The sequence below is a fragment of the Prosopis cineraria genome, unplaced genomic scaffold (assembly GCF_029017545.1).
Source record: "Prosopis cineraria cultivar Desert tree isolate PC_DT_omini unplaced genomic scaffold, ASM2901754v1 PC5, whole genome shotgun sequence".
NCBI lineage: Eukaryota > Viridiplantae > Streptophyta > Magnoliopsida > Fabales > Fabaceae > Prosopis > Prosopis cineraria.
The window spans coordinates 35229354-35251672 of record NW_026555336.1 but is presented as its reverse complement, the minus strand read 5'-3'; the positions used below and the strand labels follow the sequence as shown (position 1 = coordinate 35251672).

The window sequence follows — 22319 nt, the reverse complement described above, 5'->3', positions numbered from 1 at the left end:
AAGGATATTATTCAAAATTTATGGTTTCATTTAATAAACCAGTAACTAGTCTTAATGGTAAGATGTTGATTGTTGGTGGGGGTTACTCTTTAAAGATCAACAAAAGTAGAGATGATGGAGAAGGTTGTGCACATATTTTTCAAGGCATGTTCAACACTTTACCTTATGTTTAATTCGCCCCGCTTATTTTAGTTTTTGAATGAAAGTTAAGTTGATCGTGAATTTCTTTCATGATACAATAAAGACCATTGAAATATGAAGTTCACTATCAATACTCAAGTCAAGACAACAAAAAATTTTACAAAATAATAATTTGACTTCATCTCTTGTGCACTCAAAGAATAAAAGCAATGAGTTTCAATAGATACATGTACAAAATGAGTGTTTGTAAATGGTATTTATAAGTATTGAAGTGATGCCTTGAAGTAATACCTTTTAAATAATAAAACTCTCATTAAAAATTATAACCAATGTTGGTTCATAATCCTTATATTGTTTAGGAATAATTTTATGTTAATTCATGAACATCCCCGCATAGTTAATAATAATATTAACAACTGGTTATTTATATAATTTTTTTTTTTGAAAAGAAACATCATTTTAATATACGAAGAGACATAATCTCAGTGACTTTCACCTTTAGGTTTTTTAACCTTCCAAATGTGCCTTTAGAATTTAGAGAGACATAATATTGAGAACTATAACTTTCTACATAATTGTTCATATTGCTTACCGCAAATGCACGGGTCGTAGTAAATAGTAGTAATAATAATGAAAATAAAGTATTGTTTCCTCGAGAATTTGTTTAAACAATGATCAAACAAAAGATTAAGTGAGTTCAATCAAGTTGAGTCAAACATAATTAGATGAATATGATTTTGCAAACTAAATTAATACTAAAAATAAAGAAAAATAACTTCAAACATAAATTGAGAGTTAGGATTATTATCCCCATTATATCTCATAACACCAAATTACCTCCTCTCCTAAATGCTTTTAATGAAAATAAGTGCTAATCTAGAGTTCTAAAAATACTTGGACAAGCTCTCTCAAGTCATGAACAAGTGTATAGGAACATAGTGTTAATCCATACAAGGGTTCTAAATAACTCTAGAACAAAGTGTTTAGCTACTCATAATCATCCAAAAGATACAAATACATAAAATTTAGACCCATATCAGAATATAAGAGAGAAAAGGGAAGAGGAACAAAAAAACTAAAGAAAATGAGCCAATTGTCTTCAAAACTCCATTCTCTTGGACCCAACTCTTTCAATGCCCAAATCCTAGCACATTAAGCTCCAAATGGTTGTTCAAAGTTTGAAGAATGCATTCTAGATTGAGTTCTCAGCATATATACGTCCTAGCCATTCAATTTTTGATAAATGAAACGTAGCGTTTTTTCTGACAGCGGCAAAAGTTACAACTTTGGGATGACTTTAGTAGTTTTGCACTGTTTTTGCAACTAACGAAAATTATTCATTTTGTGCTTGATTTTTTCATTTAAAAGCCTTCCAAAAACATCCATAAAGCTCCATAAATGCTTCTAATTAAAACTTCAACCAAAACAATATGAAATTAAGCCAAAAATATCAAATCAAAGCCAAGAATACAAACACAAAATAAAATACACATTTTTTTAATTTGGGCAATAAAAACATATACAATTGAGCTAAAATAGATTAGAATATAAGGAAAATGTAATGAAATAATATGAAATTCTAGAGGTTAACAATTCACGAAAAATTCCTTAATTTATAAAGACATAAATTTTTAATTTATAAGGACATGACTTTTCAAAAAGACATCGCTTTATTTTGAAAATATTCCAACAATTCTCCACCATTTTCAAAATGATTACAAACTCTTATCATTTTGGAAATCTCATGTTTTCGGTAAAGATGTCTAAAAGACTTGAACCTTTACTTAGGAAAATATGGTTTCACCTATTTGAAATAATATGGTAGATAAAGCTTTCAACCAATTATACTATGTGAACAAGTGTGCTTAACTTACTTATAAGATCTCAAACTATTATATGCCACTTAAGTTGACACTCTTATTTGGCCTTGTGATCATATCCTTTTCATGAGATTTTTCAGAGTCAAGCCCTTAGACTCCTAAAAGCAACATCACTTTACTCTCATATAGGTAGACTCCGTTAAGAACACTACTATGATTAGTGCTCCATTAAATATATGCTTACAAGTCTATTGAGAGTCAAACCTCAACTTTTACCTTTTTAGTCTCACGGTTACCTGTAACATCCCAATTTAAATTTTAATAATTAATTTGGGTTAATAGAAATTTTGAAAAAAAAATATTTAGAGGTAAGCAAATTATTAGGAGATGATTGTTAAATCTAATTAGGATATAATTCTAAATTAAAATAAAAAAAATAATTAATTAATTAAAAAAATATTAAATTTTATTATTATTATTAAAAAAAGAAAGAAAATATATAAAAGAGAGAGAAGAAGAAGAAGAAGAAGTGGCTGTGCTTTTGGCGCTCTCCATGCAATCATAACATATATAATAATAAAAAAATAAGAAAAAGAAAGAAGGAATATTAAATAAATAAAAAAAATGAAATGAGAAAAGGGAAAAAGAATTCACGGGTGTACAATTGAAGAAGACAAAAGAAAGAGAATAAAGGTCGTGGGACCCACGCTTGTTTTAAAAAAACACTTTGTCTTATTTCATCTATTTCTCTTCCTTCTTTCTACATCTGCGTCTGGTGCGAACAGAGAGCGAGCGAGAGAACACGATCAACGCTGTTGCGGTAGGAGCTGATTTAGAAGGTGATGCTTCATAATGGAATACTTCAAATGAGATTTTAAGTATTCTAAGACTAGGTGAGTGTTCTAAACATTTTTCTTAGTCGTTTTTTCCTTTGAGCTGCAGATTTTAAGATTTTGAAAAATTTAGGGTTTGAAAGAGGGATGAATTTTGATGAGAAAATCTGGTTGTTGAGGTTGTTGGTAGTGTAATAAATATTCTAGAGTATTATTTTGTTGATAGAATTGGAATCTGAGGCATTTGAGTTTATCCTTAGATCCCTATAGGTAGATTTTTGGTTAAATTTGAAAATATAAATTGATTTGTTTATTTAATGATTATTTGAGATGAAAAATAAATTATTATGGCTATAGAATAATGATTCTAGGCTTGAAATCAAGTTTGTAATTTTTAAGTATTTTTATGTGCGAATTTTTGGAATAAAAAGAGAAATTTTGATATTAGAAAAATATTTGAATGAAATTATTGTGAAGGAGACTATTGAACTAAGTAGATAGGTTCAAATACATGAAATTAAATTTTAGAATTCAAGAGACTAAGACTAATTTCTTAAAATAAATAAATAAATAAATATAAAATAAAATAAAATAAATACTTAGGTGTTAGAGTATGAGTGAAAATTGTGTTGATAAAATTATTGACACAATGGGATATGATTAATTGTAGATTAATTTTTTTTGACACCATTCAAGCTTTGGAAAGCTTTGGAAGTGTTGTAACTTGAGGGATAACCTTTGACCTCTCAAAGATTGAGGTAACCGGGGGGAATCTATTTTATACATTTGTATGTTAATTAATTAATTATGTTGGTGAAATAAAAGAACACACACACACACACACACACACACACATATTTAAATTTAAAATAGTTGTTTGTAATGCATGTGGTTTTGTTGAGACTTTATGATTTGTGACCAAGTTAATTGTGACTTTGTATAAGTAATGAGATTGATGTTGATGATGATGTGCACAATCTTGACTATAAATTATGAATTAATATATGAGTTTTTAAAATGTATTTTTTTTATTAGTATGATCATATGGCGGGAGTTCGCCTTAGTGAAGGAGTTAGCGATTATACAAAATTCATATGGTACTTGGCTATTAATGTAACAGCCCTCCGCTCACCCCGCCCACCCGAGGTCTTTTGCGGCGCTGGACACTCTCCCCCCAGGCCCACAACAGGGCGACCCCACCCCTTACGGTGAGCATCAGGAGACAAAGGCTTCCCCGCAGTAGTGTGCAGGATTATTCCCCTTGCGAGGAGCCTCCCCAGGTTCGATCCTCCAACCTCTCCTACATAACAAAGTTGAGGCTGAACCTGGTACCATTGAACCAATTTATTGATGATCTTTGAATCTGTGGCTTATGGATCAAATTCTAAACTAGATCTGAAAATATATGTTGATTTATTGAGGTTTAGATGATTATTTGGGATGAAAAATGAATTATTATGGTTATAGGATTATGATTCTAAGCTAGAGACTTAATTTTTAATTTTTGGGTATTTTAGGTACGAATTTATAAAATAAAAAGAAAATTTTGATAATAGAAATTAGTTTAAAATTTGATTTTTAAATTATTAATGTTTATTGATAATTAAAAGAGGAGTTAAAATTTTACTTAATAGTATTAACTATAGATTTGTATTAAGATTGAGATTAGGAATTATGTTATATTTTTAATTCTATTATTAGAATTATTTTATTAGTTTCAAAAATTGAAACTAATATTTATAAATAATATGTTATTTGTAGATTGTATTACTGGTGAAGATTGTGGGGAGAGAGAAATTTTAAGGAATAATTTATTTAAAAAGCCACAAGGTAACCATGCTTTTAATTTATGATTAGTGTTACTTCTTGTTAATTGGGTGATTATTGAGAAAATTATGAATAATGTAACAGCCCTCCGCTCACCCCGCCCACCCGAGGTCTTTTGCGGCGCTGGACACTCTCCCCCCAGGCCCCACAACAGGGCGACCCCACCCCTTACGGTGAGCATCAGGAGACAAAGGCTTCCCCGCAGTAGTGTGCAGGATTATTCCCCTTGCGAGGAGCCTCTCCAGGTTCGATCCTCCAACCTCTCCTACATAACAAAGTTGAGGCTGAACCTGGTACCATTGAACTGGTTCAATGGTACCAGGTTCAGCCTCAACTTTGTTATGTAGGAGAGGTTGGAGGATCGAACCTGGAGAGGCTCCTCGCAAGGGGAATAATCCTGCACACTACTGCGGGGAAGCCTTTGTCTCCTGATGCTCACCGTAAGGGGTGGGGTCGCCCTGTTGTGGGGCCTGGGGGGAGAGTGTCCAGCGCCGCAAAAGACCTCGGGTGGGCGGGGGGGTGAGCGGAGGGCTGTTACAATTAACCGATAATCCTAGGGGTTATAGCCGCTACTTACCTTATAAGGTACTGTAGCATTATTCCTATTAAGGGACTTGACCCTACTGGCCTACCTGGAGTTTTGGGTAGAGCTAGTTTTAGGTATGACACCCCATAGTGTGTGATTTGGGGGAAACTGTGTTCATAAGTGAGTAAGGTAACCCTGACTCGGTAGCCCCTCATGATATGATTAAGGCTTTGGGTAGTCTCACCACATGGATGATCCCTTCCGGTTGTTGGCCCACGGATTTCATGTCAGAGGAAATAAGGGGGGATATAAGGAAGAGATTGATCATGCATATTATTATTATCATGCCATTTGAGTGATTGATGGCTATGTTGAGAATATGATTATAATTGTAGAAATGAGAACATGTAGTAATTTTGCGAATAATGTATATGTGGCTATTTGTGCAAATTTTATACTTGACTTTATTCTTGAAATTATTCACATGAGTTAAATGTTAATGTGATTAACATGTTATTAATGTGATTGTTTGAATGGTCACCTTGATAAATTTATTGGTCACTTGCATTCATGATTAATTATCATGCATTTGTATAACTTAGATATACCTTGGTTACTGAGTGGTTGTACTCACCTCTCTCTTTTAACATATTATATGAGCTAGCTCATTTGAGAAGAACAGAGGAAAGGAGCATTAGGTCAAGTGATAATAATCACTTCTGTAGGCCTCTCTCTTTTTATTTGATATGTGTATTTAGTTTATGATATTGCTATCTAGGATAATATATTCTTGATCCACTTGCATTATGGGTTTTGTGTTGGGAAAAATGTATTTTGGGCCCTGAGGAATGTGGTTTGATGCTTGTGCTATAATTACAGGCCAAAATATTTATGCAGGTAAAAATAGTTATCATCATGCTTCCGCATATGTTTAATTAAATGATATGAGCTTTTAAAATATTTTAAAGACTTGGAATCCCTTTGTACTAAATAGTTTGTTAAAAAAAATACATATTAAGAATTCATTTAGGTTAATCTCGTAATGGATAATCCATTTGGATTAGTTTTTAATTAACCATGGTTAGTATGATGATTAAGTCCTAATTTATGGACGCCCTTTACATTACCACAAGTACTTTTTAATCTTGAGATGTATTTAAAATTTCAAGTACTTTCAATCACTCTATTAATGTACTTTTACTATTAATCTCAAGACTTGATGACATCCAAGTGTAAGTTAGATTTGCACTATTGGTAATCAAGGTTTATAGAAATTCAGTCCCATCCTCTTGATGTTTTCAACACCATGTCCCTTATCAATTTTTTGGTCAAAGGTTCTGCAAGATTTAATTCTAATCTTATATAACTTATAGAGATTGTATCATTAATAATCAAATCTTTCACATAACTATATCTTAATCCAATATGTTGTGACTTTTCTTTATAAACTTGGCTAGAAGCCTCTAAAAATGCACCTCACTATCACAATGGATAGATATCCTTGCCAACTTCATATTAAAAGTCAAATGATGTATAAATATGACAATAACCAAAGCAATTAACATATCATCAATATACAAACAAATCATGACACATTTTTCATTATTAAAACTTAATATAAACACATTTGTCATATCAATTATTTTCTACCATTAGAGTGCTTATAGCCAGGGCGTTGCTCCCCCCTCCCCCCAAACTCTCCACACCCTTTCATGTTAATAGAGAGAAGAAGGAAAAAAAAAAAGGGAGGGAGGGAATTGTGATGAGGTGAGAAAGAGAAGTTGGAATCTTCAGTCTCCAGATGGCGAGAAGGGAGAGAGGCAATGGAATTATGTGAGGAATTGAGATTGAAAATAATTATTTTTTTTTTCTCCATACTCCTTTATACTTTTAAGAGATATTTATTTTTAAAATATAAAACACTTTAATAAAAATAAAATTTTATTAATTACATTTTCTAATATTATCTTTTTCATCATATTCTCTTCTATTATTTTTTTACAATTGAAGTTTAAACGAAAAATATTTTTAAAATTTTATATTTTATTTTAAAAAAATAAAATTATAAATTATATTGAATGAGTTTTATTAATACATGAAAAGTATTTTATAAATTGGGATGAAGGTAGAACAAAACTTCCTTTAGTTCCTATTATAGGGCACATTTTAAAAGAAATTTTTTGTCATTACTATAAGACAATTGATGTGATATTAATATACAATTTTTTAAATATTACCTATAATTTAAAATCACTAATTATTAGAAAAAATGTTATCCAAATTTAAAAATTTTTATTTAAATGTAAATAAAATTAAAATTTTATCTATTTTCAAATAAAGTTAATTATTTAACTGTATTTCCTTAAATAGATGTGCATTTTAATAGAGATAAGAGAGATGAATTAATTTTTAAAAAATTGCCCCACGCCCCAAACTTTTGATGTTGGTTCTGTCATTGCTTATAGCACTTACCTCAATATACAAACTTGTTACCTATCAAAAAACAATTTTATTACTTAAAACGTACCACTTTAAGGCATCATTTTAACATTTATAAATACTCTTCACCAACACTTATTTTATAAATACATCTATTAAAATTTATTATCTTTATTCTTTGAGTACATCAAGGATAAAGTCAAATTATCACTTTAAAAAAACTTTTGTTGGCTTGTCTTAAGCATTAATAGTGCAAATCATACTTAAGGATTTCCATTGTATCCTAAATGACATTCGCCACTAACCCAACTTGTATCCAAAAACTAGAACAGGTGGAGATAAAGCAGGCCTAATGATTTATATACTTAAATCACTTGTTTCTAATTAAATCAAGACATGCATATTTTTTTTATAAGTTAGTTATTCTATAACAATCCTTTTATTAATGTTATTAACATATTAAAGTTCATATATCTTGATTTAATTGGATAAAATTATATTAAGTATATAAAATTAATTATGTACGTCTTTTCCTTTTCAATTTTGTATTCTGTACATTTAAAAAAAAAATGAAACTTGAGATGTGCTCCCTCCCCCGCTATATCTTTTTATAAGGTATTTTAACATTATCACTGAAACTAATAAAATGCCTAAAACTCTTTAATTCATTTTGAAAATTTTAAAACAAAGTTTTCAATTTTGTTTTTGTTACTTTATTTAGACCCATATAAGATATAACATAACATTGAAAAAAATAAGCCCATATTAAATAAAGGCAATATGAGAAAGATGTAATAAATCTGTCATATGATGTATTACAAAAAATATAAAAACAAATTCGTCCAAATATCTTATAAATAGGTTCCAAAACCAAAAAATAGAGATGTTATTTTCGCTAAAACCATAGTATTGTAATTGACAAAGGTGTTTTATACAGCAATGGGAATGAAGAGGTTTAATAATGTAAAGTGCTTCTCAATTATAGAATCTACATTATTGAATGAATGATTAGCTTGAATGCTGTCACCTCATATTTCACCCATCAAAATCGCTGAAATATCTCCATGTCTTTTTATGGATCGTTCGTAGCTGCTTGCTTTCACCTCCAGTTTCTCATTTCACGGGCAACCCAACATAAGATCACAATACAGCCCCAAAAATGAATTCACACTTCAACTCACCATTACTTTTTACTTGTCTTCCCTCCCTCTCTCTTTTCTACCTCCCTGAATTTTCCCCCTCATTTTTTTTTATGATTTTCTAAGGTATTCTCATTGTTGATAGTTATGAGATTAATTTCAAATGTCATTTAAAGAGTTATCCTTTCTCAAATGGTATTTTTGTCCTTCCTTTATTGAATGCTTTAGGGTTCAAATCAGCAGGGGAGTTGTTTGGCATTGTGTTCTGGACCCCAAGGGTCACATGGTTCTGAGTTCCTTTCTCGCATCTTGCGGAGTCATGGGTTTAAATTCAAGAGCAAGCTTTCATTCTTTGATTTCAAAAACTGTCCTCCCTCTGCTCCCTTTGCTTCCCCCAAACTCCATTTGAAATGGAAACAAATATGCCATAATAACCATACACCATTCACATCAACTATACGATTTTCTTGTCCTTTATAAGTGGTTGCTTTTTTAATTATTATTCCATATAATTAAGTATGACAAATACTATGAGAAAGAAGAAAAAAGAAATTATTCTACCAAGAAATGTTCATCATCCTCTCTATTTTCTACAACCCCCAAGAAATGAAATTCCACGCATGACTTTTCCGACCTTGTTTTCACAATTTACTGGCCTGCAAGTTTAGTCAATCTTTTAGCCTGACAGGTATATAAAATATACTCCATGCTTCTTCCCTCTTCTTCTATGTATCTTTTTACCTTCCATTGACATTGACTCACTGAACATGGTAACTGACCGTTGGGCCCCACATTAATGTCATAGTTTATTATTGGTGCCAGAAGCAAAATCATAGTCAATTGCTGACGATGGAGGGTGGACACGAGTGATAACACTTGACAGTTACACCATACAAGAAGAAAGACAACAAAGAAACAGGTTCATATATATATATATATATATATTCTTCTGCAGTGAAGAGAAGGAATGAAAAGGCCCTCCCAACTCGCATCTCACTTTCAATTTTCTTGTAAACGGTAAAACGTAATGAGTGATGATAATGGAGAATGAAATTGCAGTTTCCATTTCCTTTTCATACTATAAGCAAGCACACCCCACCACCACTTCTTCCCACCACCTATAGGTAAGCAAGCCGTACCTACTTTTCCTTTCTCGACCTTCTCTTTTCCTTAAAGCACATATCTCTGTTTCTCTCTCTTTCTCCCTGTGCTTGTTCTGTCCCAGAAAATATACCAGGTTGTTGTGAGATTTGTTGTTGTGTGTTATTCTAATCCAACTCCACTTGCTCCATATACTCCTTTATTTATTCCCCTTACCATACAAATTCCATGGGATTACCCTCTAAAACCCACATAAAACATTCCAGAGCGACTTACTTGAATCAATGAGGATGTTGTGGGATTAAGCATCTCCATCCAATTATCTGTTTCATTTGGTAGAACCGGCAAGTCTGATTCTTGAACAGAGAAAGAAACACCGAAGGTAGAGTCATCATGCCATTTGGATTGGCCTCAGCCTGGAGCAAGCGCCACAGAAGCAAGTCTCAAGACCATACTGACCCCTGTATGTTCTGATTTCTCCTCCCTTCTACTCTCTTTCTCATGCTACGCAGTGCCAGGAGTGTCGTTTCATGGCACAGAAAACTTAACATCTAGACACTCATTCCAGGGATTTACAAACCTCTGGAGTTTTGGCAACTTGAAGATCAAGCAACGCGGCCCCCAAAAAGGCAGCATGCGTCGGCTGTCTACACGCTCAAGGAGATGGAAGAGGCAACAGGTTCATTCTGTGATAATCTGCTTGGCAAAGGAGGATTTGGCAGAGTGTACAGGGGCACTTTGCGTTCAGGAGAGGTAATATGGTCAGCATACAAGTTCCTAGCAGGAAGAAATTCATCATGATTCTTAAACTTTTGCAGTACTGATTCAATAAACAAATCGGGTTTTTTTAGCTGTTACTGATACCAACAATCAATACAAACAGTAGAAAACAGTAGGTGAAGGCAAAGTAATTCACCAAAAAATTGTACTGACATACGAAGACATGCTAATATGCCATTGTCTTCCTCTAAAGGTTGTAGCAATCAAGAAAATGGATCTGCCGGCAATTAAAGAAGCAGAGGGAGAGCGTGAGTTCCGTGTTGAAGTTGACATCTTGAGTAGACTTGACCACCCAAATCTTGTTTCTCTAATAGGCTATTGTGCTGATGGGAAGCACCGGTTCCTAGTATATGAATACATGCATAACGGAAACCTGCAAGATCATTTGAATGGTTTGTGATGCGCTCAGAACCCACATTCATGTCAAAATTCCTGATATCAAACTTCAATTAATGAATGCCTCATTTCAGGAATTGGGCAAAGAAAAATGGATTGGCCTCACAGACTCAAAGTAGCACTGGGAGCAGCAAGAGGTCTAGCATATCTCCATTCAAGTTCTGCTGTTGGAATTCCTATTGTTCACAGAGACTTCAAATCCACCAACGTTCTCTTAAACGCCAATTTTGAAGCCAAGGTATAGATACGCTCCAAACACAAGTGACTTGTAACTTTCCTTACAATATTATGTACTGAGCTAAAATTAATAAACTTTTTGTAGATATCTGATTTTGGGCTAGCTAAGTTAATGCCAGAAGGACAAGAGACACACGTGACTGCCAGAGTGCTTGGTACATTTGGTTACTTTGATCCTGAGTATACATCGGTATGCTTCTATGCTACAAGGATCAAAATTATTTTTCCACTTGAATCTTTCTGCAAGATCTTTTATGTGCGACATGCAATTGAGTATGAGAACTATATTCCATATAAATTACATTAGATTAAAAAAATACTCATATTAATAGTTCTTATGCAATAGACTTCCCACATCTTAATCATTTCTTTAAGAATTTAACATTGCCGCAAAACAGGATTACATGCACAAAAACATCCAGGAATTCAGTGTTTCTTCATTTCATCGTAATGGGGTAAAGGCCATATGTCAGTATTTTCAGACCTATCTATAAGTGAGTTTTATAAATGGATGAACAGGAGGAAACATCTGCTAGTAGCTGCTGTGTTGATTTAGTCCATTATAAAATATCATGCCGACTCAAGGATTAGCCAGCAAAACCAAAACCAACCTCAACACCAACACATAATGCCAACTGATAGAGAGCAAAAATATGTCAACTTGTAAAATTGCGGTCCACTTCAAATTCTAATGATGAAACAATAACAGGCATTTTTCTTCATAGTACTTAACAGACATTTTTAAAAGTATCCATGGCAGATGAATCGGGTAATCAGTCCCCGTCTGTATGGGCAAGGTAATGACGTTCCCATTCCCTCAATCATTTGCAAAGGCTATTAAGCCTTTGTAATTATTGCTCAAAAAAAAAATTATCATTTTTTAAAAGTAACTCTCAAAATCACTTTTTCATTATATTTCATTTCATTCTGTGTACCAAATATGATTCTATGAATTTTTGCATTTTAAACTTACTAGGAGAAGGATATTTATTCTCTTCAGCGTATGCAAAATTTTGAGCAGGCAATATCTCTAGTCTTTTTTATTCATTACGTTTTCTTGCAATGGTTTTTCAATAAAAATATTCAACAAGCTTATTCATGTACGAAATAGTCAGTTTGAATCACGAACTTCAATATATGTGACTCTAAACATATATCAGTTTGGACTAAACAGAATCATGTCTGAGCAACTAATGCTTGTTTCTCGATGGTCTGGGAACCAAGTAGCTTTATTCATTTCCCTTTTTACATTACAAGTTCCCCTCCAATTCCAAAGCCATCGGATTCAGACCTTTAGATGGATAAAAAAATAAGAGCCCTCAATAAAGGTTAGTGGAAAATCTCTTTATCAGAGTTACAAAAAACCATTCTTGAACCCTTTTTAAATAGCTCAAGATTTTACGAAAAAGTGTTTTTAACATGGTATCAAACTTGGCTGACCATTGATTAAGTAGTCCCCAGGTTAATCCTACACAGCCAAAATCTAATAATTAAGATTCCAATTCAAAGTTTCATGCACTTCCTGTTACTCAATTCATAACCTAGAGTTTTTTTTTTTTTTTGGGGGGGGGGGATTAGATTTTCCAGCTCACAGGAAGCATTTGCTATCACTTAGCCATGACCCCTTTTCTTAGAAAAACATGTAGCCACTAACACTGAAATAGTACAAAAAAGAATTCACAGACATAAGGTAAAATCGAGTGAGACAGCTCTTATAGTTGTCGTGATGCTAGGACATGAACTTTATCGAACATAATCCAAATAAGTAGGTTGATAACTAGGGGTGCTTTTATCAAGTAATGACGGTAAACTTGACATTATCTATCTGGTTCTTTTTCTCTCAATGAAACATGCATACTGCTCTATCACTGAAAACCCTACATGTCCACAAACAATGAAGTAGTCTTGTAGCCGGATATTGCCAAAGATTGGTCTGAATCTAATAATTAATTCATTTCCTTTGACAACAGACGGGGAAACTGACGCTACAAAGTGATGTTTATGCTTTTGGTGTTGTTCTTCTTGAGCTTTTGACAGGACGTCGAGCTGTAGATTTAAACCAAGGTCCAAATGATCAAAACCTTGTATTACAGGTAAAAGAAAATATATATACAGAAGGGGATACAATTCCTTGAGGAAGTCAAAGCAACATATTAAACCCAGAAAGTCACCAATGCTATTACTTTCTTCCATTCCAAAACACTTGGTCATTCAATTACTAATAACTAGTTATTTTCTTCAGTGAATTTCCTTTGTTTCCAATTTTGTTCAGCATCCCTAAATATGTGTGTAGTAATTGTCCATATTCCCATCATAAAACATTCTGGTTTACAAGTTTTAAAAGGACGGGGATTGATATTGTCCACATTGACATATAGGTGAGAAACATACTGAATGACCGCAAGAAGCTCCGCAGGGTGATAGACCCAGAAATGGCACGAAATTCTTATACCTTGGAGTCCATAGCCATGTTTGCCAATCTTGCATCACGATGTATCCGCACAGACAGTAGTGAGAGACCTTCTATGGCAGAATGTGTAAAAGAGCTGCAAATGATTATCTACACTAATTCAAAAGGCTTGGCAATGGTTATGCATAGTTTGAGAATGATCTAATGAAATCCCATGTTTAAGCACCAGGCAAATGATGGTTTTCTATCAGGAATAAAGATTCCTATTATTCAGACACCAAGCTAAATTATGACCAGGAAGAAGTATTTGGCATAATTATATATGATGCATTGCAATTTGGATGTTCCTAAAGGGCCTCCCCTGGTCTGTTCTCCTGCTCTCATCCTTTGGTTTGTCGCAGGAAAAATGTCCTCAAAGGACCAATACAAGAACAGACCACTTTTCTGGAAAATGTCCATCTACTAACAGTACCATTTTGTTGTGTTGGAATTATTGACTTGATTCCACAGATTGGATGAACATTACTCAAATGTCTATATATACTTTATAATATCAATATTTGATTACATTAAAGAAATTCAGAGTAATTAGCATTTCCATAATTCATGCACTCTAGTACTGGTAAATTTTATCAAGAAACATGTCCCTAACTCAACTATAATGTTTTTGTTGATGGACACTTCAAGATGATCAACACTATAAAATCTTTTTTTTTTTCTTTGCCAACAACACTATAAAATCTACTATTCTATATTGAAAATGTTATCTAAAAAAACACTTTATAGATTGTCCAAGAAGAAAGAGTAATTCACAAAACTAAAGGGGAGGAAACCCAGAAGACTAAACGTGGTTTACCTGCAACACAATGTTTCTCAGCCCTATAGATAGGCGGATACAAATGGGGATCCCTGAACCACTGATTTGATCCCTAGTCATAATTCAAACCCCCATGACCATCATTGCTACCACTTCTGAAACATGCAAAAGAAAATAATAATAATAATAATAACAACAACAACAACAACAATACGAAATAAGAAAACATATTAGAGGACATATTCAATTATATAATCATGAGGGAGTTAAAAAAAAAACATGAGCTTCAAAGCAACATACAACAATGAAAGTTTCATCTTAACCAAATAATTTGAACCTTTGCCTGTATTCATGCAGAAGACTTTTCTGTATCAGATTCTGGAACGTCTAACTTTGGAGGGTTACTTAAGAGAGGGAGTTTCTTGCGCATCAGGTACTTGCGTCTCTGCAACATCAGCAGAACTAATACACTATCCGTCTTTACAATTTTGTAATCCGCTTTTTTATACATGTTAAGGGGAGCTGCATCTATCATTCTACAGTGTAAATAAACTTCTCTTGAGGAACTCATCTGAGAAATTAGCTCCTCACTTGCCTTTAGAAGATGCCAGCCAATGCCCCTCCTGCAAGGAAGTACCAGAAACACAAGCTTAGGATGCAAACTTTAAATGCAGCGCCATCCAAAACGTTAGGCAGACATACTAAAGGATTAAAGGGGAGCACTACTGCAAGACTTATGAGGATAACATTATGTTCTAGGTTCCACAGCATGTGCATTATCATGGAAAAGGGATGATAGAAATGGTAAACAACTTAATTCAAAATAAAAAATTAAAACTAAAAAAACTCCTATTTCTTGTTTTGAGTGTACATGCTATGGAATGTATAGAAGTCATCAAATAGCCCATTGATTTGAAAATTACAGAAAAAACCATCTAAAGAAGACAGAAATATGGATGACATTGATGGCAAGAATTTCAGGCTTTTTGTTAACATCATCTATAATTTCAATTCAAATGGATCATCACATCATCACCGGCACAAGTGGCGGCACAACCATGCAATTGCAAACTTAATCAACTTCTTGAAATCCAAGACTTAATAATAACAGGACACGTGGAATAATACTCAGACTAAAAGTATTACCACAAGGATGAAGCCATTTGGTCATTGCAATAATGAGATTACTATTAACATTTTAAAATAGAGGATGATGAAGACATCAGAAATTTTATTGTCTAAATTCCACGTTTCCTAATTCAAATTTCGAATTGCTATAAATAAAAGGTACATCTGGAACTAATATAGGAGCACGTCAGACTTGTCTTTTTCCTCCATCTGTCTGCGGACAAGCACACCCAAGGTAGAATTGGAGACTCCAGATGTAAAATAAACTCAGTATATAAATGCCTAGATTTAAAAAGACTAGTCATTTCATGTTCTCACGATTCTACGAAAGATTTTAATGATTAGAACACATTCAAACTATTCCATCAAAAAGGGGGCGGGGGAGAACAAATTCAAATTACAGTACATGGAGTGATTTAGAGAGGTCAAATAGAAGACACAAAGTAACAACTTAAACTGACAAGAGTAATCTAAGTTTTCCAAATACGACTGTTAGACCTATGTGTTGCGCAAGATGAATCAATACAAAAAGGTTTCAAGATTCTGCCCAGTTGAATGTTTCCAACCGTGACAATATGATTCAGGTATCAACCAAGTGACTTAGTTCGTTACTTTAACAATTTATGCCTGTTTTTCCTGAGCAGGTATTGATAAATCCTCATTTCCAATAACAGAAGTCTAAGCCCCGCATGCTTTTAAATCATTGCGGTCGGAAATTTAGGAGGACCCAACGAAGAAAAATTGAAAACTATCCTATTTCCTAGACAAGGAATCAAGGATCAAGCATGAATACCGTGATTGTGATAAAATCAACACTAGCACTAATCCAAGAGACACACAGGAAGTAGCTTATTTGATGGATAAGTTGATTAAGGAAAAGAGTACCTCCTCAGAGAATCTTTTACTGCCATATTACATATGTAAGGCGAATCTTTGGGAGGCGTGGGTGTTGGAGGTGAAACATTGGCACCTCTCTTGTTAAAACAAACCTCCACAGTCCCTGCTAACTGAACTTCTTGTTCTTTACCGCCTTCCACCGTTTCTTTGTAAATTCCGATAAGCGTGGCCATGTGCGGCATTTGAACTTTCCTCTCAACCAAATACTGCTTTACCAAAAACTTCAACACAGAAACATAACCTACGGGTAACACCATTGACTCAGCAAATGATTCGGCAAGCAACCCAATGGTCATGTCCATTTCCTCCTCCCCCATTACCCGAACCCACAAAGACCCAGATTTCAATTCCTTAAAATATACGAAATTTTCAAGGAATTTGAGCTTTTCGAGCTCATCATTACTCAGAAATCGACCGATGCGAAAGGGGTCTTGCTGGCACGAAAAGGTTGGGGTTGAAAGTGTTGTTGAAGAATGAGATGAAGAGGAAGATGAAGACTTAAAGTTGAAGCTGAACGTGCCATCTCTATGGAACGTGGTAAGTGGGTATTTGTAGATGGGTGATAGCCGAGTAAAGAAACGAGATTGGAGATGTCTAGGTACAGCAGACGAGGGGAGACGAGAGGGATGGTGAAGCTTCTGCGGATCCAAAGGAAAGGAAAGCGAAATGGTTGCAGCCATGGAATGAGAACTGAGAAGGGATGTTGCTAGCTCGGGTAGCAGAATCAGTTTTCAGAAAGGACGTGAAATCATGAGAAGAGCAGCAGAATCGCATATCACCATTCATGTGTCATCTAGGAAAAATAGAGCAGTGGTGAAACTCGAGAGCAGAGCAGAGAACGAAATCCGACCACCAAATCTAACTGGCCACAAGGTCCATCAAATGATCCGAGTTCTAACCATGACCAAATAGGTAGCTTACAAGTTACAAGGCCCATTCTTGATGGATATATCTTCAGAGCATGCAAATATATAGTATATGTTAATCAGAGGTGTACCTTACAATTTTCTTTCCGCCTAAGACGGAGATGTGCGTTGCTTTGCGTTATCCATAAGAAGAGGATATATGCCTTCCTTGCTCGTGGTAGAAAGAATGAGTCTAAGCTGGTTGTTAATATTTATTCCGTATTAAATTATAAAATATTTTTAAATAAAATTTTATATAGTAATAAATTTATTAAATACACCTGACAATTTTATCATTTCAAAATAAAAATATAAACTTTTAAAAATATCTATCATTTAATATATTAAAAAGAAAAGGGACTGAAATTAATTATAAAAAGAGAAAGGGTGATATTAAAATTGACGCATTTAATGAAACCTTAATTTACCTAAAATATTTTATATTTTGGGATAAAAAAACTTCAATTTGGGACGAAGGGAGTATTATGATTTATGATTTATTATGAACTTGATATATGCATGTATGGATTGATATATTCATTGATGATTGATATTGATACTGTTAAGTTATTTATATTTAATTATATAATTTAGAATTGATTATATTCTGTTTTTATTACATTTTTTAAAAACAAGTATAATTCAGAATAAATATGGTTTCAAATTATATTTATTATTTTATTTTAAAAATATAAAAAATATAAATATTTTAATTTAATTTAAAGAAGTCAAATGTAAATTTTCATATTTGGAGACGCATAAAAAAATTTGTATTGAATTTAATGAAGTGTAAATATGTTTAATTTATATTAAAATGCATATATATTATAGCATTTTCACTTTAAAAGGGCTCTTTTTTTCCCTCCAAAATTCGATTTCTAAAATTAGTAATCTTGATGTTTAATTTGTATCTTCTTCTATTTTTTTCCCCTTTTATAATGTTTTAACGTCATATTCCAAAAAACTTTAACTAAATAGCCTGGATTTAATGCTACTAAATTATTGAAATCAGTTTTTTTATGAAAAAATCTTAGATAGATATAGTACATTATGCCATTCATGATTCATCTAATAAAATTATATTAATTTATTCGGATAAAATTTTATGTATCACTATTTTTAGTAATTTTATTTTTAAAATAAAATGCCCATTTAATTTCTTACTTTTTCTCACTCTATTATCATTAATATTAGAATTAATTTATATTTAATATCATTTAAATATCATATTTTTATCAGATAGATTATAAGTGATGTAGTGCACTGGATTTATTTAAATTTTTTTTGCTAAAGTATATAGTTAATCCTTAATTTTACATAATATTTTTCTTAATCCCTTAATTTTATAAAGTGTTTTTAGTCTTTAACCTTAACCTTGTGAGTTTTATTCCCAACAAATTTTTACATTAAACTTTTAAATATTTACAAAATATTATCCAACATTGACATATTAAATTTAATTATTTTAAAATAATAACGATTGACATAAAAAAATTATTTAAAACTAACGATGTTGGTATTAAAAGATTAAAAATATATTTTACAAAATTAAAGAATTAAATTAAAACTTTATATAAAATTGAAGAACTAAAAGTATATTTTTACCAAAAAAAATTTATATGTGTTTATCAATATAAAACGTTAGGGTAATTTGATTAAAATTAAGCCAACTCAAAGGAATTTCTCATTAAAAGAATCCAAATTCGCGTGATATTATTGTTATAGGCATTAAAAAATTCACGCTTTGTGTGTGTGTAATTAAATGTGTTTAAAATCTTATATCAGCATGTAAGGACAAATATTATTTTTAAAATTAAGAAAGTTTTCTTGCACTTCCTTTCCTTCAAGACTCTGCAGGAAAAAAAAAAAAAAAGCAAAAACAAAGACACACATACAATCAAGAAATATTAACTTCAACGTGATATGTAAAAATTACTCCCTTCACTTAATAAGATAAGACATTTTTTAAAAGATTAAATTAAATGTTTAAAAATATAAGATAATTTTAATATTTTAAAATATAATCATTACTTTTTTTTTAATGTACACTTAATGAATAAATTAATTTATATTTATTTTAAAGTAAAACACTTTATTGAATAAGAATAATATAAAAAAATAATATTAATTTAAAGATAAAAAATTATTTTATTAAAAAATAAAATTTAATTAAAAATATTTTATGTTTTTAAATAGAAGAGTAACTTTTCTTTCCTTGTCATTCTTACAGTACATTTTTAAATATCAAAAGTGAGACAAGAAACTTGCACTTTTTACAAAGGATATTTTAAAAAATATAAATTGATTACACTAAATATGTATTAGAGTTTATATTTAGCGGTAAGAAAAGCTGAAAATTGTGATATAATCAAGGGAGGAAGCACAAAGTATAAATATTGCTTTTCCTTCAATCCGTCTCCCATAATTCTGGAACTGAGAGCAAGAGATAGAAAGGAGAATCACTTTTCCATCAACTCAGTGGAATCACATTCCCGCGCCAACTACACGATGGAATCCATTCTCATTTCTGGGAAATTGAATTTTACCATCATGCCACTTCCCAGTTATTATGTGCAAAATAGATTTTTTATACAGATTCCTTGAACTATGCCATGAGCAATGCTCCTGTGAAATGAGTAAAACAGCACACAACATTGATGACTATCCAATGAAGCAAGGCAGAGAAAGATTGGCCAAGCATTTTGCACACCCTTACAGCTTCACAATCTTAATTTAAAGCATTTTTATACGGATTTAGATTCGATGAGTGTACTTAATGCAAGCACTGAATACCTGTAATATCTGAACCATTAAAATTCAGATCAACTGTTCAAATAAAATAACTCATTTATTAATTTTAAATGGGATATAAATTTAGAATCGTTGATATGGATTTCAACGGTTTAAATACTATATGTATTCAATACCTGTATTAACTAGTCAGTGAATCCAAATCCATTTTTTACCCTTCTAGACTAGCCAACCATCCACATAATAAATTCCAAATATACTATCACTGTCTCTTGGTAATAGTATTCATAATATGCCTTTCCATTTCCAATTTCCCTCGTTAAAATAAAAAATAAAAAAAGGATACATGTGTTTCCAAATCCTCTTCCTTTCCATTATACAGAGGAGAGCCCAAGCAGAATCAATAAAACAATAATCAATCTTCTTCCAAGACAAGAATTGCCTCTCCCCCACATGGAGGAAACATTCGTAAATAATCACAGAACCAGAGTGCCAAACAAGATCTGAGAGAAATAGGATGCCTCATTTCATTCTTCATCCATTTCTGTGCTATTCTCATTCCTCCATTTCTTCACCATTTCCAGAAAAATCTCATTCCATGTGTCTATAGGACCTGGCAAGCACCAATGAACACAATCATTTTGAACACGCTCTTGAACTCCATTGGCAAACGGAAATGCATGCATATAAGGACCTGGATGCCCATCTGGTCTCATCAATGCTAATTTTGTCACATCTAATGCTTCTAATCTAAACCCTTTATACTTATTCAAAGCTTTTTCTTTTGCAGCTCCTACTTCTTCCATCTCAATCTTTCTCATATCACTATCCATTCCTTCTAGCTCCTTCTCTCCCTTTCTGTAAGGCTTGGTCTTTGGACAAGCACCTGCTTTATCCCACTCCCCTTCAAAATGCGCAGGTGAAAATGTTGTCACTGTAACATCAATTGCTTCCCCTTTTGCTGATTTCTTCTCAATGATGCTATTAAGGGCAGTTCTTAAGGCCTTCCTCAACACATCAAAGAACCCTATCTCTGTGTGGTTCAGACCAGGACAATAATGGCAACCTAAGACTGAATCAGCCTCGTAATAAACCGCAGGATGCAAGAACCAGTGCCCTATAGACAGCACAATCATGTCCATTTGACCCATTTCACCTGCCCATCTCTCATCAACAATATCCAGATACAGCTTGTTATGATTCGGACCCCTGCTTGATTTTTCAATACCTTTCACAAGAAATGGAGACCAATAAACCGAGAGACTTACGTTGTGAGAAGAAAAGAGCCACCTGCGAAATTTGTTGTCCTCGCCGTTTCTGTATACAAGGTTAGGGGTTGAAGCAGTGGCAAGAAGGCAGAGAAGGGACTCTAGTTGATTTCTGGCCATGGAATCTCCGACAAAAGCTAAGTGCTTGTTCTTGAGAAGTTGCAGAAAAGCAAGAGGCTCAAACCTGGGGAGATTGCACTGTGTTGGCTTCCATCTCCAGTAAAGATAACCCAAATCTGGTCTTCCATGGGCGATGCAGTTCTGGCCTTCTTTGATTGTACCACAAGTCGTGCCATTATACAAAGGACCTCTTCTGTCACGAACCCACTTGCCATTAAAGTAGTCACATGAAGAAATCAGAGACTCTCCTGCAATGAAATTTCGTCCCAAAATAGAAAAAAACCCATTTTGTGATTAGAATCTGAGACAGACAGAAAAAGGGAAAAGGAAACCTAGAATGATAAAAAGGTGTACCTGCAGAAGAAGATGGAGGAGAAGGGGAGAGAGAGAGGGGATGGTGATGAGGGTGGAGTGAGGGAGGTCGGCGTCTGGAGAAGGAAGAAAAGGAAGAGGGGAAAAGAATAAGCGAAAGAGAGCGATGGGAAGAAGAATGTAGAGAGTCCATGGGAGGAATTTCTTGGTGAGCAAGAGGGTTTGATCTTTGATTGAGTTAGAGAAACCATATCGGAAGGCGAGGCTCGTTGCTTTCCTTTCCCTTTCTTGTCCAAGTTTTCAACTTTCTAATGGGTATCTGGTCTATCTATCTACTCTCTACTCTGTCGTTGTGGTGAATGAAATCCCACTAATAGCAATCCCATGATGTTTCATCTAATTTTACAGCGCGTGTCGACTGTGTAGTGCCTTTCTTTCTTTTTTTTTTAATCACATAAGCATCGTGCACTCT

At 33.1% G+C, this 22319-nt stretch overlaps 3 protein-coding genes across 16 annotated transcripts; 1 reads left to right on the top strand and 2 right to left on the bottom strand.

The window, feature by feature from the left end:
- Positions 1–9592: 9592 nt before the first annotated feature.
- LOC129310560 (uncharacterized) lies at positions 9593–17453 on the bottom strand. 14 transcript variants are annotated; one of them, XM_054952435.1, is made up of 6 exons: positions 16480–17451; positions 14804–15089; positions 14506–14621; positions 13631–13785; positions 10743–10979; positions 9593–10603 (listed from the first exon to the last, which is right to left on the bottom strand). In XM_054952435.1, exons 1-2 carry the CDS (start codon positions 17169–17171, stop codon positions 14816–14818), a joined length of 966 nt encoding a protein of 321 aa, XP_054808410.1. In that variant the 5' UTR covers positions 17172–17451; the 3' UTR covers positions 9593–10603; positions 10743–10979; positions 13631–13785; positions 14506–14621; positions 14804–14815. The 14 variants fall into 14 exon arrangements, with proteins under 14 accessions (XP_054808410.1, XP_054808411.1, XP_054808414.1 ...); XM_054952436.1 differs by having other exon boundaries at positions 13692–13785; XM_054952439.1 differs by lacking the exon at positions 10743–10979 and having other exon boundaries at positions 13692–13785.
- LOC129310559 (probable serine/threonine-protein kinase PBL28) lies at positions 10151–14210 on the top strand. The gene is made up of 7 exons (XM_054952430.1): positions 10151–10289; positions 10395–10579; positions 10800–10998; positions 11077–11240; positions 11325–11429; positions 13210–13332; positions 13618–14210. Exons 1-7 carry the CDS (start codon positions 10220–10222, stop codon positions 13852–13854), a joined length of 1083 nt encoding a protein of 360 aa, XP_054808405.1. The 5' UTR covers positions 10151–10219; the 3' UTR covers positions 13855–14210.
- A 2938-nt stretch (positions 17454–20391) lies between the features above and the next one.
- On the bottom strand, positions 20392–22104 carry LOC129311616 (xyloglucan O-acetyltransferase 1-like). The gene is made up of 2 exons (XM_054953979.1): positions 21890–22104; positions 20392–21783 (listed from the first exon to the last, which is right to left on the bottom strand). Exons 1-2 carry the CDS (start codon positions 22038–22040, stop codon positions 20675–20677), a joined length of 1260 nt encoding a protein of 419 aa, XP_054809954.1. The 5' UTR covers positions 22041–22104; the 3' UTR covers positions 20392–20674.
- Positions 22105–22319: the final 215 nt, after the last annotated feature.

What these genes read in the sequence shown, in the direction of transcription:
- LOC129310559 (XM_054952430.1), top strand. Translation starts at nt 10,220, where the DNA reads ATGCCATTTGGATTGGCCTCAGCCTGGAGCAAGCGCCACAGAAGCAAG. An exon ending in ACGCCAATTTTGAAGCCAAG is followed by an intron (nt 11,241 to 11,324) that starts GTATAGATACGC and finishes AACTTTTTGTAG; the next exon opens with ATATCTGATTTTGGGCTAGC. An exon ending in TTGATCCTGAGTATACATCG is followed by an intron (nt 11,430 to 13,209) that starts GTATGCTTCTAT and finishes CTTTGACAACAG; the next exon opens with ACGGGGAAACTGACGCTACA.
- LOC129310560 (XM_054952444.1), bottom strand. Translation starts at nt 17,171, where the DNA reads ATGGCTGCAACCATTTCGCTTTCCTTTCCTTTGGATCCGCAGAAGCTT. An exon ending in GTAAAAGATTCTCTGAGGAG is followed by an intron (nt 15,090 to 16,479) that starts GTACTCTTTTCC and finishes ACTTCCTTGCAG; the next exon opens with GAGGGGCATTGGCTGGCATC.
- LOC129311616 (XM_054953979.1), bottom strand. Translation starts at nt 22,040, where the DNA reads ATGGACTCTCTACATTCTTCTTCCCATCGCTCTCTTTCGCTTATTCTT. An exon ending in TCCTCCATCTTCTTCTGCAG is followed by an intron (nt 21,784 to 21,889) that starts GTACACCTTTTT and finishes ATTTCATTGCAG; the next exon opens with GAGAGTCTCTGATTTCTTCA.